At 43.6% G+C, this 16,515-nt stretch overlaps 2 protein-coding genes across 2 annotated transcripts; one reads left to right on the top strand and one right to left on the bottom strand.

Annotated features, from left to right (window-relative positions):
• Positions 1-372: 372 nt before the first annotated feature.
• On the top strand, positions 373-14,878 carry urb1 (URB1 ribosome biogenesis homolog). Its single transcript, XM_053422490.1, has 39 exons — positions 373-603; positions 694-833; positions 910-1,061; positions 1,360-1,489; positions 1,594-1,690; positions 1,780-1,865; positions 1,955-2,080; positions 2,174-2,304; positions 2,396-2,591; positions 3,067-3,204; positions 3,316-3,480; positions 3,579-3,711; positions 3,804-3,926; positions 4,015-4,127; positions 4,222-4,341; positions 4,843-4,959; positions 5,049-5,187; positions 5,291-5,449; positions 5,588-5,787; positions 5,878-6,096; positions 6,183-6,371; positions 6,502-7,339; positions 7,447-7,651; positions 7,720-7,906; positions 7,987-8,045; positions 8,127-8,314; positions 8,405-8,515; positions 8,592-8,655; positions 9,090-9,258; positions 9,452-9,554; positions 9,654-9,814; positions 10,295-10,406; positions 10,524-10,630; positions 11,113-11,256; positions 11,470-11,579; positions 11,676-11,882; positions 12,009-12,253; positions 12,971-13,549; positions 14,585-14,878. The coding sequence occupies exons 1-39, from the start codon at positions 477-479 to the stop codon at positions 14,761-14,763; spliced, it is 6,768 nt and encodes a 2,255-aa protein (XP_053278465.1). The 5' UTR covers positions 373-476; the 3' UTR covers positions 14,764-14,878.
• LOC128439953 (melanocortin-2 receptor accessory protein) lies at positions 14,337-16,003 on the bottom strand. Its single transcript, XM_053422491.1, has 4 exons — positions 15,886-16,003; positions 15,626-15,761; positions 15,449-15,545; positions 14,337-15,317 (listed from the first exon to the last, which is right to left on the bottom strand). The coding sequence occupies exons 1-4, from the start codon at positions 15,889-15,891 to the stop codon at positions 15,269-15,271; spliced, it is 288 nt and encodes a 95-aa protein (XP_053278466.1). The 5' UTR covers positions 15,892-16,003; the 3' UTR covers positions 14,337-15,268.
• Positions 16,004-16,515: the final 512 nt, after the last annotated feature.

The following is a 16,515-nucleotide window of genomic DNA, read 5'->3' as shown; positions in this document are numbered from 1 at the left end:
TTATATTTCAATTGTATATATCATTTCCATTATATTTCTATTTTATACTCCCTTGCTCTTATTTAGCATGTTTACTTATTTATTTGTGTTTTTGACTATATACTAAATGTCCTCATAATGGGATGAAGAAAGAATCATTTGATCTTTTCTTACCATCAGTAATTGATGATATGTTAAAGTATATATATTGTAGGATGAATATTAAAAGAAAGGTGCATTGAACTTAGTTTTTCATTATAATGACTTGCAGGATCTTTATTTATTGATGGAGCAGGAAGCACAGGTTTCTCTGAGGGGAGCCAGACAATAAAGAATGCGGAACCGAAGTTCAGCAGATACAAGTTTCCGCCCGGACAACATTTCCCTCGCGCAGCTGTCTGTTTACACCGCAACGTGGGTCATTCTGACAGAAGTTTCGAGGCAGATGAGTGAAGTTAAAATATAAAACCTTCATATTGTTTCCCCACCTGGTAAAAATGGGTCTAAAGCGCCAAAGTGAAGACTCTCCGGAGTCGAACCCTCCGGCGAAGAAAGAGAAAGTCCCGGAGTTTAACGGGACTGTGTTTAAAGCCATGCTGAAGGAAGCTACCACTGCTAAGAAGGGTGAGTGGATGTAAACATGGTGTTTTAATGTGTTCGAGCCCCATCCCTCCTTTATGCATGTTTCTACCTCCATGTGTCCATCTCCTGCAGGACTGGAGACGTTCATCTCCATCGCCAAGAGGCTGCCGTCCTCTGACCTGTACGATGTGGTGGAAGGGTACATTAAGATCTCCATGGAGTGTGCAGAGATATTCAAGCTGCTGGAGGGAGAGAAGCACGAGGAGGCGGAGGTAAACTGAAGTGCTGCTGAGTGTGAGACTGCCTGCGTGTTTAGAAATGAATGTCTGATCCTGTGGTTGTGTCCAGTTGATGCTGATCTTTGAGAGTCTGGAGATGATCCTGCTGAGGACAGCCAGCGACCTTTCCCACTTCAACATGGTCGGCAGCGCCATCGTGAAAAAGACAGTTTCCAGCCACATGAAGCTTGTGCAGGGATCTCTGCACTCAGCGAATCACAGGTTGGTTTGAAGACATCCGTACAGCAGGGGCGGATCTAGGAACTGTAGAGGGGCCACAATTTACACTGAGGGACCAATTAAATGTCCAAGATCCATGCACAATTCCTGATTCAGTCAGGTGCATGTTAAAGTCATTCCGTTTTTACTATTAGCTCTTTGGACTTGAGCAGTGACAATATTTTCTAAATTATTTGACGGCTCTCTTCAGGGGCCAATCACATTTCACCCGGGGCCCATATCCCCTTGGCCTACAGGTATTTTACTGTCCAGTTAATTTTTGGTTGTCCCCTGTTCACAGGTTTGTCCGTCACTGCCTCGGCCTCCTGTCCGCCCTGGTGTCTCAAGGCCCAGAAGCTGCCAGAGAAGTCTTCAGTCACATTCACATCAGCAAAGCTCTGTCCGGACTGGCAAAGAGACGGGACAAGAAGGTGCAGTCATTGTTTTTGTATCACAGTTGTGCGGTTTCTTTATTTTTCTATGCTTACACATGCCAGAGGTGTTCATACGCAAACTTTCCTCTGTTCATCTCCAGGGAAGACCTGATGTCCGCATGGCTTACATCCAGTTTGTTCTCTCCTTTCTGGTGTCTGGAGATAATGTGACAGTTGGACAGATATTAGAGCTCAAAGGTAATTATGATTTAGATATTGATTTGTCATCAACACCACAAACAAACAAACCTCCAGTGCGCTGATGATTTTCTAATTTGCTGTGTCAGAGCTCCTGCCAGAGATCCTGAGTACGGGTCTGAAGGAGGACAGGATGTCTCTCGTGGATCTGATCCTGTCCACACTGAAGACCAGAGTAAGAGTTCAGCAGCACAATCTTTACATTTAAAACTCTAGTAGTTACAGATGTGATGATTATATTCATTGTTGTTCCTCATTCTGCAGGTTTTACAGAACAAGATGTTGAGTAAAACACAGAAAGTGCGTTTTTTCACTGCCGCTGTTTTGGCGAACATCGCTTCTCTGTATAAGTGGAACGGGATTGTTGATGCGACCACTGATGATACCAAAGTAAGATGTTTGCTTATGGTTTTGAGTTCATTGAAATGAAGGCTCTGTCAAATTTTTTACTTATGGGTCTAATTTTTATAAAAAATGTTGAAGGTGGTGGAGAACTCCGAGCATGCTGGGAAATCTGTCATCCGGGATCTGGCTCACAGTTTCCTCGTTGACCTGTGTTGCTCTCGTAAACATGGAATCACCTTTCATGATGCCAGCTTCGGCACCGCTGGCAGGTAAGTGAACTGTCGGATGTAGAGTTTGCCTCATCCTCCTCTGAAAACTCCTCATGTTGATGCTGGACTTTCTTTTTCTTTTTCTTTCCAGAGCTGGTAACATCGTGTTACTTCAGTTCCTGGTCGGGCTGAAGCAGGCGACAGAAGATGAACTGGTGGCCGACCTGGTGGTGAACATACTCAAAGCCAGTCCTGATATTCTGGCAAGATACTTCAAGGAGACTCAGTATTCATACGCACCCCGTCTCAAAAGTGCCTGGCAGGACAATGTCAGGCTCCTGAAAAAGGTAATTTTTACACAGGCCAAGGACTTTGGTCTGTCAGATTACACAAACGACTTAAATGGATTTTCTCAAAACCTTTTACATTTTGGCGTCGACCCAGGATTTCTTTCTTCACTTTCTTTTACAGATTTCACAGAGAATCATTTTTAGGTCTTGATGAAAATAAGCTGGTGTATTCTCTGCACTGATTTAGCAGACTTAAATGTAGTTTAATTGGGGTTAAACATGCAACTACTGTTGCATGTCAACAAATAAGGCTAGAAACCTGCTATTCTTCCACCAATGTGTAGCTGGAATAATGTAGTGTGGCTGTAGCTTTATGGCTCGATTGAGTAGATGGAGATTCGTGGGCCTCGGGCAGGTAAATGTGCTCAACTGTGTGATTCTATTATTTATCTTGAGACATCTGTGTTAGCAAATACCGTGTTGGCTCATTTTCAAATAGACAGTAATGCTCCTCTTTTCATTTTCTTGTCAGATCTACCAGGCCCAACCGGAGCTCTCCGCAGTCTTTCAAAGCTCTGAGGTCTTCCCTCTCCCTCGCCTCCTCTCCATGATGATGGTGGTCTCTCTTCCTCCTGTCTGCAACAAGGCCTTCTTCACACAGGGCCTCAGTGTAAGTGACTGAGCCCTCATCAAATGAATCCTTTAGCACAGTCAACAATGGAACGAAAACTTTTTTAAATGTTTAGTAACCTGGACGTTGTTTCCCTCTTGTATCCGACAGTTTAACAACACGGGAGTGCAGCTCACAACTCTGTCCATGACGAACTTCTTCTTGAAAAGAGCCAGTAAGAACATCGAGTACCTGTTGGAGGTGCACAGCTCGGATGTTTACACTGCTGACATGATGGTGGACCTGGTGGAGCAGTACAGGGAGACACTCAGCAAGGTAAGCTCGGGGGAAAGTGGCGCCATTAAACACACAACAAATGGTAATGATGCCTCATTCAACAACTCACTGTCTGTACTTTTTGTTCCCTGCTCCAGATTTTGCCTGATATGACGAGCATCGTTGCAAAGTGGCAGTCGCTCAGCAAGAAGGAAAAGACGGAGGGCGAAGACAAAAAGACCAAAACAGAGGGGAGCTCTGAAAAGACGGATAATAAAAAGGAGGAACCTGGTAAATAACATGATCAGTGCATGAATATTGTTTATTGCCATGAGTCTCATTAAACAAGGGAGTTTGACAGACTTGTGTATTTTATGTTGCAGTCGCAGAGACAGCTGAGGTCATCATGCTCAAGGCTCTGATCCTTCAGGTCATTTGTCTTTACCAGAGAGTGGTGCCCCATCTGGTCAACCAGTGCAAATTTGACTTCAGCAAGCTCTTTAAAGGTGACATTATAGTTTTGAGAGGATGAAACTTTAGATATTTTCATGATCTTTAGCGATCAAATCTAAATTATTGTCTTTACCCCTCTAGGCATCGTGTCAGAGAAAGGAATGAGACAAGAAGTCCCTCCAGTGCTGCAGTATCAGATTCTGCAGTTGGCCCTGGATCTCCCTGCAAGCAAGTTCTCCTGGTTCCGGATACAGGTGAAGTCATTTTATAAAATTTATTGTTGTTTAGGAGATTTGCTTTGTAATCAGTGTTGTTTATAATGTGATTTGCATGTTGTTGTTTTTCCAGGATACTGCAGATACTGAATCTCCGTCTGCAGAGAAGTCGGTGCTGTACCTGCTTCTCCAGATGTTTGTCAGCAGCAGCAGCGCCCACCTGAAGACCTCCACACGCATGCTGGTTCTCAAAGTGAGAAACATTTCCTCTTCGTCTTGGCATTTGCTCTCAGTTTGCAAAAAAGTTGACATATTTAACTTTTAATTTCAAGTTTCAACACTGACTTGATTATTAATATTAACCCCAATTTAGAGTGGAATTTACCTCAAAATTAAAGAAAGCAAGAACTAAAATACACTTTTATATGCATAACCACAGTTTGAGGTATTAATAATTTCATCTGACGTCAAAGCATCGTTTCTAGAGATGTTAACGATTCCTAACCTATTTTGGAAGATAGTTCAGTCCCTACATTTAAGAAAATAACTTTGTCCTGAAGCAAAATAAAACTGCTGTGAAACTGCATATTTATAAGGGTGATAAAGGGAGAGCAGCTTAGGACATTTTATCTCTGTTAATATTTAACTGTCCATGTTTCACAATTGACTTTGCCAGACTCTTACTGACAGTATTGCTGAAACACAGCTTCAGGGATCATGAACAGCTGTTCTGTATTTCCTGCCTCGTATTCAGGTGCTGAAGGACAGTGGCGTGTTCGAGTACAACTGGACTGAGCTCAATCTCTGGCTCGATCAGCTGACGAGAGTCGAGCCAAAGCACCAAGAGACTGTCATCCTGTTCCTGGAGAGGGTGAGTTCGTTTAAATCAACTAAATATGAAATGTTGAATCATAACACCGTAGTTAAGATTGATCCTAAACTACTGGTCTCTTTCTCTAGGTGCTGGTGAAACTTGTGTGCAGCTCCTATACTTACACAGATAAGGTTGCCAGTCTGGTGCAGGAGGCAGCTTACCTGCAGGCTAACCTGAGTAACCAGGAGGGCGACGCTGCCAGTATCCCCATCTCTCACATCGATGGTGAGCATTTAAACATGAACTCTAATCAAAGCTGATTTTCCTCAATATAACAATAAGCTTAGTTTCTGGAACGTGTTTGATGTTATGTATACATGTTTTGTAGATGTCTTGGACATGCTTGATGTCATTATGGAGGGAAATGACGGTGAGATGGAGGAGTTTGGTCCATGTCTGAGTGAAGACCTCATTATTCAAACCTTCCCCTTCAGTGTGGTGGTACCTGCTGCCCTTGAGGCACGGAACAAACTGCCAGAAAACAAAGGTAAACCATCGATTTGGACAAACGGCTGTAAATTGAAAGGGGGAAAGTAGAGCAACTTGTTTTGGAGCAGAAATGGTAAAAGATGGGTTTTGTGTTAATGCACACCTTCATTTTCTTTTACATCCTTTCTTTCCTCAGGTGTTGTGCATGAGTACCTGTCCGCTGTGCTCACCGACGTGCTGCACTGTCAGAGAGAGCCGCTGCCCCTCTGCCTGGCTCTGCTGCAGTATGACAAAGAGCTCGTAGCCTCCAACCCGTCGGCTTCTCCTCATCGTGCCGTCATACACCTTCATCAGTATTACTCCAAGTGGCTGCCACAGCAGAGCCAGGAGGACCTGGTCAGTTTATAGTAACACCAAAACAGTTTAACTGAAGGAGGGAAGTCATTTATTCTAGTGGAAAAATAATATTTCTCTCTTGTTTTGCAGTTCAAGTCTTCGGAAGGCCTTTCAGAGGAATCGCCCACTTCCAGTTCATACACTGCACTGATGAAAGCTGCGTATAGCCAGGGACCGAGCTCTCTGCTTGAAGAAACCTTCAGGAAGAACGTGGAAGAAACTCTAGCCCTCATGTCGATGGATGAGTTCCAAGTAGCAATCAAGCAGATCCTACTCTACATCAAATCAACAGTGGAAAACTTTGGCACGGTAAGAGAGAGCACAAGACGAGGTCGCTTTTCAATGCATTTCCAAGTTTAAAAATATCCACAGCACATTGTGTTTCTTCGGCGCAGTTCTCCAAAGACACGGGCGCTGCCCTTTTGACGACCTTGATGGGACAACTCCAGGGTTTGGTGATGAAGCTCCAAGGCTTTGAGGAGAACATGGAAGCAGAGCCAGCAGCAGCGGAGAACCTCCAAGAGGGATCAGAGCTTTTCCTGGAACTCAACCAGTCGCCCGCAGTAGAAGCCAATAAAGAGCAGGTTAGACAAAGTTCAGCTTTTGTTCTTGACTTTATGTGAAATCAGTTCTGCTGACACCATGACCAATATCATTACATTCATTTCTATTTATAGATTAAGTATATCTAATATGGCCTCCTCTCCTTTTTAGATGCTTGTTTCGGCTTTTGGCTCGATCTTCAAGCACCCGTGTTTGGAGCAGTGGTTTCTGGCTCTGGAGTCTTCTGCTTTGCCTCCAAACACTCTGAACCCTGTCCGACTGAAGCATCTGTGTGCTCATCTGACTGATAACACTCTGGCCCTGCTGAAGACCAGCGCCCCAGTTCTTCGTGACTTGAGTCAACTGGAGCTCCTACACAGCTACATGGAGGCGGTAGAGAGATCTGTTCTCAAGGAGTTAACTGAGAAGGGCTCTCAGGCTGCCAAGAAACAGTCCCGATGTTTTCATGCCCTCCTGTCTCTGCACAGCTACATGGACCCCTGTAATCTGAGGGAGGTGGTGTACAAGTTGCTGCTCCTCCCTCAGGAGAGCCTCATCTCTCCCGGCAGCAAGGGCACTCCAGCCAAGCTGAATGTCTACGGTCATGCAGCACTGCAGATCCTCACAGAGAGTAAATCCAACCCCACCCAGGACCACAGCATCTTTCTGACACAGGCGCACCTGCACGGCCTGAGCACGCTGCTGCTGTCCTGCTCCAGTCCTGCGCTGGAAGAGTTCCTGCATCAGGCTGTGTCCAGCGAGCCCGGCAGTGCCCGACTCATCCACACTGACGTGCTGCTGCACTGTCTCCAGCAGCCGGCCTCAGACACTCAGGCCATCAGCGCTCTGCTGCTGCAGAACTCCTCCACCCACCGCCTCTGCTTTGAGGTGTGGTGCTTAGAGCCTGCAAACATGAAGCAGCTCTCGAACCAGACAGAAACATTCCTTCCACTGATCAGTACCTACTTACAGGTGGCAAGTAGGGAGGACCCGGCCAGACCCAAAGATGGTTTGTACTAAATCAAGTTCTCCATTGTCTTTAAGCATAAAGCAACAGGGTTTAGTCATTTTTCTCTTGTACATTAATTAAAATATGTCCATTATGTGTTTTTATAGTGCAAAAAGAAGTTTTAAATTCCCTAAAGAAAGAACTGCTCCCCAAGTTGACCCAGTGCATTCTGGGAAACCTGACAGAAGATTCTGGAGCCAAGTTTGTTGAAGCTCTCGCCAGTTTGATCAAACTCTCTGCAAACACCCAGGACATCGGGGATTTGATCAGGGACCTTCCCAAGGCTCTTCAGAAAGTGGACAGTTTTGAAAGGTAATAATTAGCTCTTAATATAAAGTCAATTATCACTGTCACGAGTTATTAACTGTTTTCTCTCCCAGATGGCAGCTTGTCGACGTTATCACCGAGAAACTGGCCGATTTCCCAGAAGAACTAGAAACCTGGAGGAAGTCTGTCACAACTGCTGCCGTCAAGTGTCTCACCGGCTCTTATAGTCACTGTAAAGATCAGGCTGCTTCTCCGTCAGAGCAGGAGCAGAGCGTCCTGGAGCGGCTGCAGAGACTCCTAGTGGGTGAACTCTCCTCGCACATGCTCTTTGTTTTCTGGCTTCATTTCATTCATTTCCTTAATGAGTCTTCTTCACGCAGACTTCAGCCGATGACATCACTGCAGCTGAATGGAACAGTTTTGTCAAGAATGGACTGAAGTAAGATTTTCTGTCGGAATCTGTTTTCGCTTTTTTGTCCAAACGGCTCAAAAGTTTATCGGAGATATTCTTCCTCCCCAGATATCGGTACAGAGATCATCACTTCCTGGACACTTTGAGCAGCCTGTTGAAAGTGATGTATGGCGACAGTGAAGTCCAGAAGGATCTGATTCCTTTGTCGACCCTTCACATGATGACCAGCAGCCATTCTCTCTTCCTGCCCACCATGCTGGACTCGGATGAAGAGCCCAGCAGAGGTCAAGCCAAAGGTAGCTTAAATTAAGATAGACTAAGTTACAAACATGAAGCTCTATTCCTCAACCGCTGATATACACATGTTCATTTTGTTGTAATTTCAGAAGCGTTGGTGTCTCTTCTTCTCTGTCTGGTGAGGAAATGCCCAACAGTCTGTAACATCAGTCACTTTGTTTTATTACTGGGAGCATATGGAGCCACGCTGAATACTTCAGGTAAAACAGGAAATCTAAAGACTTTCACTGTCGTTGTGTTTGTTGTTGTTTCTCACATTTTGTTTTGTTGGTGCAGATCAGAAGCTGCTACTGCTTCTTCAGGAATACGAAAGAAACCAAGTCAGTCTGCTGAAGTTTCAGTAAGTCACATTCATTATTTTTAATGTTTCACCAAAACAGCTGTGGTATCGAGGTCTTCCCAATACATTAGTTTGACCAATCACTAGTCGATTATGACATTTCACCGCGTTTTGCATCAAAATAACGAATAAAAACCAAACTTAACGGGAAAATGAACACTTGCAAAAACATCAGCGGACAAAAATAATCTAAAATGACAGAAACTTTCTTTATATACAATATTTCCTGTGTACTTTTTGGTTCACGCTCCATCTGCTAACATGGAGAACGTTGGGATTATGACCTATACTGCAGCCAGCCACCAGGGGTCGATCAAATCATTTGACTTGAGGAGCTGTTGTGCCATTGATCTTTTTATACAGTCTATAAGCTGCACACCCTCAACAAGTGCGCTTGTTTAATGCAAACATTCACCCTGAGTTTTCGTCTGCAGATCCTTCCTGTGGGGCTCAGCAGCTGTGGAGCATCACAAGACCAGGACGAGTCTGGGAGCGTCTCTGTGGAAGCAGGCGAGCTCCGACGACCTGCTGGCTCTGCTGAAACCTGAAGGGATGCTCCAGACTATCGCCCAATTTCCCCAGCGGCGAAGACTCATCCTACAGGTTGATATCTGATTTCATATTTACTTTCCCTCACCATATTTGTAGGATACGCTTACTGTATTTGAGATACCAAATTATCGACATGTTTTCAAATGTAGTTTTTCTGTTTGGCAAGATACCATTAGTAGTAAGTGAGACAGTGTTTTTGTTATTGGGATGATTTGATCAAATGCTTGTTTTTCCTCCCTTATAGGAAGGCAGTGAGCTGCTGACCAACAATAACACAGTGAAGGACCTTGGGAACGTGTATGATCCCTGTTTTCTTCTGCCTCTCTTCAGTACCATACTTCAGCCAGGTGAGGATATTTTACCTCTGTTGTGCATTACTCCACATCATCATCAGTGTAGCTCATAAAGGTTTACATGTGTTGTATTCTTTATCTTCTCTCTGACAGAATGTGTGGTTGACTGCCTCAAGTTTGTGTCCAGCCACGCTCTGGGATTTACAGTAATGTGTCTGAGTAGCTACGACCCGAAGGTGAGGGCAGCAGCGTACCACGTGCTGAGCTGCTTCTACCAACACCTGGAGGGCGCTCGGTTCAGGGAGAAGGGACAGGTAAGGTCACAGGGAGGTGGGGTGTGAATAAGACCCCGTTCACAACTGGTATCAACATCTGTCCTGAGAGATTCAAAAACAAGTGGACAGCACAAAGTACGTGTGTCCACGCCTGATATTAGAATCTTGTGATCGGATCTGATTTCTCTGCTTTACATGCAAATACACATATACGTCATTTGTTAGCCAAGAACCTGGGTCGGTGTCTGTGTGTTTGTGTGAGAAGGAGAGAGAGTAGAGAGCAGAGCATACTCATTTGAAGAAAATAAACCCTTACAACCGAGGTAAAAAACGTACCCAGATGTGTGGGATCCCTCTCTCAGGACAGACAGAAGTGTTGCAGTGAATGTATCCTCAATGTGTATTTGGTGAATTCACACCTCTCTCAGGACAGATGTTTTAATACGAAGTCTGAAATGAGGTCTGTATGAGAGAAATTGCCTCCAGAATCGTTGATGTGGTTGGTTTTTGGTCAAACAGCTTCTGTACCTGATGGACACGGTGAAGAACGGGATTCGTAATCCAAATCAAAGACTTCCCTTCGTCATGACCACATACGTCGCTAAAGGAGCTCAGCAGATGCTAAAACCTGGTGTGTATCCATGAGAACTTGAGCTTGTCTCTGTGTCATTTGACTCCTGATGTTTAAGAATGTTTTTTTAAATATCCTACCACTGCTGACTTGCCCTTGTTGTTTCTGTTTTCCCAGAGGACCACATGTACATGGTTTTAAACCGATTCCTCCTGTCCCATCAGAGTTTGGACTTCAGAAGAGTCCCAGAGTTCTTCAAGCTATTCTATGGTTGTGACTTAGAGGTAATGAAGGAAACTGCCAAAATAACATTTATTCTTATTATTGTTCTGTGAAGTCCAGGGAATGAGGAGTGTAAGAATAAAAGATTCAGAAGAAATTCTTTATGATTCTTCACAAAACAGGATCAAGGAAAACCAAAGTAAAAAGTAACAAAGGTAAACCAGCTCAATACTAAAGTATTAGTATTCCTACTAAAAGACTACCAGTTTCAGTTCATTGTAGCTCGGGTTGTCACCAGGCAGCATGACAACTCCCAGATACAGAAACTGCTACACTCCAAAGCCACAACAAGAAATGCAGCACTATGGCCTTAGCATCAGGATGGATGAATTTGACCCAGAACAAATGAAGGACTGTGAAAACAAACCCTCAGTGCATCAACAACTTTCAACCTTCATCGGTTTGTTTGCTCAGCTCAGACTGATCTTATCTGATTCTGTGAAGGGGTGTTAGATTTCCGTCTTGTTTTTTTTTTGTCCCCCAGCACAAGATGGAACGCGAGTGGATCCTGAGCGTGCTGGAGGAAGGGATAAGTGATGGGAACTGCTACGAACTGTGCGAGCAACAAGGCATCTTCAGGAGCATTTTAGGCTTCAGCAGCAGTCCCCTGTGTGATGATCAGTCACAGGTACGCACTGCAGGACTCACAATGATCCAACACACTGATAATTAAATAGGGAAAGATAATAAAGTTGTAAACTCCGAAGAAAGGCATGAAAAGAAGAAGAAAATATTGGGAAATCAAGCAAGAAATCTAATGAGAAGGTGCTTGACGCTCTGAATTACACATCATAAGGAAAACAATTAAATAAGTGTTGTTTTGCATGAATCTCTCCATTAGGCCCAGGTTATCAGGGTGCTGTGCCAGGCCGCCCGTGTGAACAAAGCAGCTTATAACCTCACCAAAAGCTGTGGACTCCTGACCTGGATGACACAGTTGGTTGAAAAAAGGTAAGGCCCCGTCTTCTATTTGGACATTATCAGTCGTAATATTACCATAATCTCTTCATATTCTCTGCATCACTCTGTTATTATCGTTCCCCTCAGGAATCGAGACCTGCGTCTGCTCAGTGCCGTCGTAGATCTGCTCCACGTGCTGTGGTTTACAAACCTGGGGCAGAAGGAGAAGCGGGTGGATGCAGCTGAAACCTCCGTGTCTGCAGAGGAGAAACCTCCGAGCTCAGTGAAGTGTCTCCCTCTACCCTTCATCTCTGAATTCCTGTGTGCGACGTTGGCTGTCAGCAGACACCTCAGGTAAAGCCTCCAAAACTGTCAGGGACATTTAACAGTACCATAAACGTCATTTAAGTTTCATTATCAGGCAGTTGTTATCAGACGTTGGTCGAGGATGAGAATGTTTGTTTGACCTCCTCCTGTCAGGTTGGCGGGTCTGAAGGCTGCCGAGCTCAGCATGTATCTGGAGACCCTGTGCTCCATACTGAAGCATCGAGGGACGGCTCACAATGTCAACAAAGAGGCCGAGCGACTGTCCATGCTCCCGCAGCCTCTCTCCTGTGCCGAGGTTCTGACCCTGCTCCTCTGCTGGGCCTCGCTGTCCGGCAACAAGGAACTCTCTGCCCAAATACAAGTCCTGTCTGAAAAGCACAAAGTGAAGGCCTTGCTGGGTGAGTGGTTCAAACCCAGAAGCCGTCACTGTTGTCTTTCCATGTCAGGGATGGACAAAATACTGTAAACACTGAATGGAAAATCAATGATTACCAAAAAGCTGACATTAATTCCCAAAATGATTAATATATTATGGCCTGTAATAAAGCCAAGCCCATGTTATTAAGGTTTGCCCTCCTCAAGATCATACTGCAACAACACCATCTCTGGTCCAGGGTCTTTAAAAAGTCAAATTTTATCATCTGAATCAGAACCTATGAGCACACAGGTCTGAATAATATTTCAAACATTGTTGAGAAAAGACAGTAAAGTCCATGGGAAAGAAATTGCCTATTCTCTATTAGGATACGTCACCTTATCTTCAATTACAGGAAACACTGAGTAATCCTGGGACTCCGATATTCTTTCATATTTGTCGTACTTGATATGCGTCTTAAATTTAATTAATTATATCCTTAAAGGTTTTTAATTTAATATGTCGGAACCTGCAGCAACCCAGCATTCAGTGCTCCAGGGCTTCTGCTCCCTCGCTAACCCCAGAGAGAACAAATAGAAATGAGGCTTCAAAAGTATCACGCTGTTATGTGTTGTCATTACTTGTAAAACTTTTTCCATACAATCTGGCGAATCAAGAGCTTTGTCCTGTGTCACAGTATCTAAATCATTCCACGTGTCTTTGATGAAATAATCTAACTTTTGTTAATCTTCCTCTTCAGGGATGGGGAGAGATAAGGCCAGGGGTAAAGGCTCCTTTTCCCAGGCCCGCACACAGAAGGAGACCCCGGCCGAAGACGCTGAAACTGAGAATCCAGGAGAGAGTCCCCTGACAGCTTGTAGACTCAGCCTCAGCAGTATCCTCCTTCACTGGGAGCCCGTGTTTCCTCCCTCTGAGCCGCAGCAGGTTCAGCCAGGAGACAAACTGGATCCCAGTCAGCTGGCCAGGGATGCTGCACACCTGCTCACCAAGTGGTCCCTGAGGTGCTTGGTGGAGGCCACGTATGATGAGAACAGAACAAAGAGCTTCCTGCACTGGGTTGAAACGGCTGTGATAAAACACAGGGAGATTTCGGATGTCATGCTGCTCGATCCCGGTTTGAAAGCTGACCTGCTGCGACTCTACCACCGGGCCTTTGAAGCTCATTGTGACTCCAGTGTTTTGGCAAGAGTGGAAACCTTCCAGCGATTTACCAACATTATGATTTGCTTACTGGAGGCCCAGGGCCACCTTCCAGATCTGCATCAGGCAGTCGTCTCTGCCTGCCGGCCAGAGGCCACTCAGGATTCGGCTAGATGTGGTAAGAGGCTGCCAAACAATACTATACCAGTTTACCAAATTACTTCCACTGCATATAACTAAAATATCTTTGTTGTGTTGACATTCGGGGTCACAGAGATGGACCGAGCAGGATTGCCCAACTTTTTAACAAAGCAGGGTTGAAAATTCAACTTGAGGGGGGCGTTACTTTTGGTGAAATTGAGGAGAAGGTCGGGCTATACTTGGATCTACTAAACAAGTGAAATGCCTTTTCTAAACACGTCTGTTTGGAACGGGCTGTTTGCTTGGACTGTGGTGAGGCTGGTTACAGCTTTCTTCCTCAGACAGTTAAAGTGTCCAGCAGTAATTCAGCTGCGGCGGGTTAGGACCAACAAAACCCTTAAGCTGCACCACAGCTGCTGCACAAAGAGCTGTTCACTGGTTTATTTAAGTTCAGCTTGACTCGGTACACAGAACCAAACAGGAACATCAGTTGTCGTGAAGCTGTTGTTGTTGTGATCGAAAACATCACTTCCGAGTCCCAAACACCGCTGCTACAGAACGCTGGCTATTATTTACTTTGTCAAATTAAGCAGTGGACTGTGAAACTGGTTAAAAACCTGGTATTTAATGGGAACGACAATACAAGTTGCAAAGAATACACATTTTTCAGATCAGTCTACTTTGCTTGGTCAAATTTCTACAAATTAGCTAAATTATTAAGCGCCATGTGTATCACATTTGTAATATTAAGCATCATTGAAAAAGCCAAAGAACACATCATGAAGACACATCAAAAGCTGTAGAAGAAGCCTAAGAATCAGGAATGGAGGAGAAACTTGATTTGACCAATTCATGTGAGAATCATGGTAACAATATAAAGACTTGTTTCATGTTTTTGGATTATTAAACCATTTAACTCATGCAAACTATAACAAATATATATATATATTCACCTTTTCTCTGTCACAATAATGACACACTCATAATAACACTGTCGTCTCCCTCAGCATATTCACTCCTGTATAATTATTGTCAGGTAACTAAATGAAGCCTCTTGTCTTCTCCTCTCCAGACGCAGGGCTGCATCTGTTGTCGTTGTACATTCATGAGCTGTGGAGCGGAGCCTCTTCAGCCGAGCTCTTCCTGTCTCATGTCAGTTTGGTGACCAAGTGTCAGAGAGGGAAAGAATCCAAAGAAGCACAACCAGCCGTCAGAGCCATCTGTGAAGACATCATCAGCTGGAGGAGATAAACACAACTGCGTTCTTTTAAATACGGCTAATTCAAATAATGTGTGTACTCTTCCTTTTTTTGTTACTGTAAAGAAATAGGATTTACAAATGTCATAAACATGTGTTTTTAACAAATTGTCCTTGTGTTACCTATTGTTTATTATCTGTACATAAAGGTTGTTGAGGACATTAAAGAAGGAGATAGTGAAGCTGATTACAATGAATAGCTCTTATTGTCCTATTAAAATAAAGGGATCACATGAGTCATGAACACAGGCTGCTGCTTAGGGCACAGGATTATAGTTCTTTATTAAGTGGTAAAGTGTACCTTGCAATTTATAGATATTCAGGGTATTCTAAAAAATTGACAGTTTTCTTGCAGTTGCAAACCCTTTAATCTGAAATGTTCATGACATCAATCTCTACAGCTGCATTATAACATCATCATTGTGAAATTATGTTCATAAACCTAAATTTCTAAGATTTTAGCTCATATCCATAAATATGGCTTCATTCAGATTCAGCTCATGCGGATGATATTCTGCGGCTTCTATTCACTCTGGATCTGTGACTCCTGCAGAAGGAAATGTTTAAAAGTCAAGATGTGTGGCTCTATTCCTCAGATTTTATAATACAGTATGCATATGTTTTAACTTTACTTTTTAACATTTGATATGATGATGAAAGTCGATGCACCACACTTACATTTGTATGTTTCCAGTGCTAGACATTAGATTCAAACAGAGAAAGAGGAGTCCCACGAAAGCCGCCAGAAATACCCAAAAAATGATCACAATCGAGTCTGAAAGGGAAGTGGACAATTACAGTTACATTCCTGCTGCACAAGAAGAGAAATGCAAATTATAAAACATGAAAACTTACATTTGTTGTATTTCAGCTTGCTCTCATCCACAATCACAGGGTCGAGGTAATCATAATAGTATTCATACTCATAAGACACAGAGTTGTTGGAGTTCTCTGTTGCAGCCATCTTCTGGTTCTGGGAGGGAGACGATGTCTTGTTCCATAAAGGCAGCAGGGAAAATTTAAATGAAATAACAAAAAACTTGTTTTGTGGAGAAAAAAGAAAGTTGATCTTGAGTATTTCCACAAGAACTAAGAAAAGCTCCTCCAGCTCTCACCTGCATGTGTTCATCTGACTCCAGCTGCTTCCCATCCGCTCAGATGGGCTGACTGTGTTTGAGTGGATGAGGCAGTGAGTGAGATAACAACCAAGGAAAACAAGGTTGTGCTCAGAGTGTCCTGTTATGAGTGGGTCTGATGAGACACCTTGTATTCCTAGAAGACATTTGTATATTAAGGATAGGGGAGTCTGGAACACCCCTATCCCTATGGAGAATTATGATTCAAACAATAGGAAGATTATAATTAATCATGAAGCTGAGTAAAGACACACAAATACAGGACAACACATTTAAAATGATATTCAATCATATATCATTCACACTCAAACACACACACACACACACACACACACACACACACACACACATACATACACACACACAGTCATGAAGTGCTTCAATGAGCAGCACTGAATCTGCCAATCCAGTTGGTTTCATTCGCTCCGTCAGAATTCCCTGATTTCTGAATGTTCTCTTAGACATAGGCTTGAAAACCAAGACACTACTCAGAGGACGACCAAGTTTTTTTTACCCCTATTTTAATCTTTTTTAATTCTAATTTAAATGTCAGACTGTATATTCTTGAAAAACAAAACTTCATTGCTCTTTGTAAGGGTTATTGTTATC

The sequence above is a fragment of the Pleuronectes platessa genome, chromosome 5 (assembly GCF_947347685.1).
Source record: "Pleuronectes platessa chromosome 5, fPlePla1.1, whole genome shotgun sequence".
In the NCBI taxonomy this organism is placed as follows: Eukaryota; Metazoa; Chordata; class Actinopteri; order Pleuronectiformes; family Pleuronectidae; genus Pleuronectes; species Pleuronectes platessa.
The sequence above is the reverse complement of the archived record's forward strand: the minus strand, read 5'-3'. Positions and strand labels throughout refer to the sequence as shown.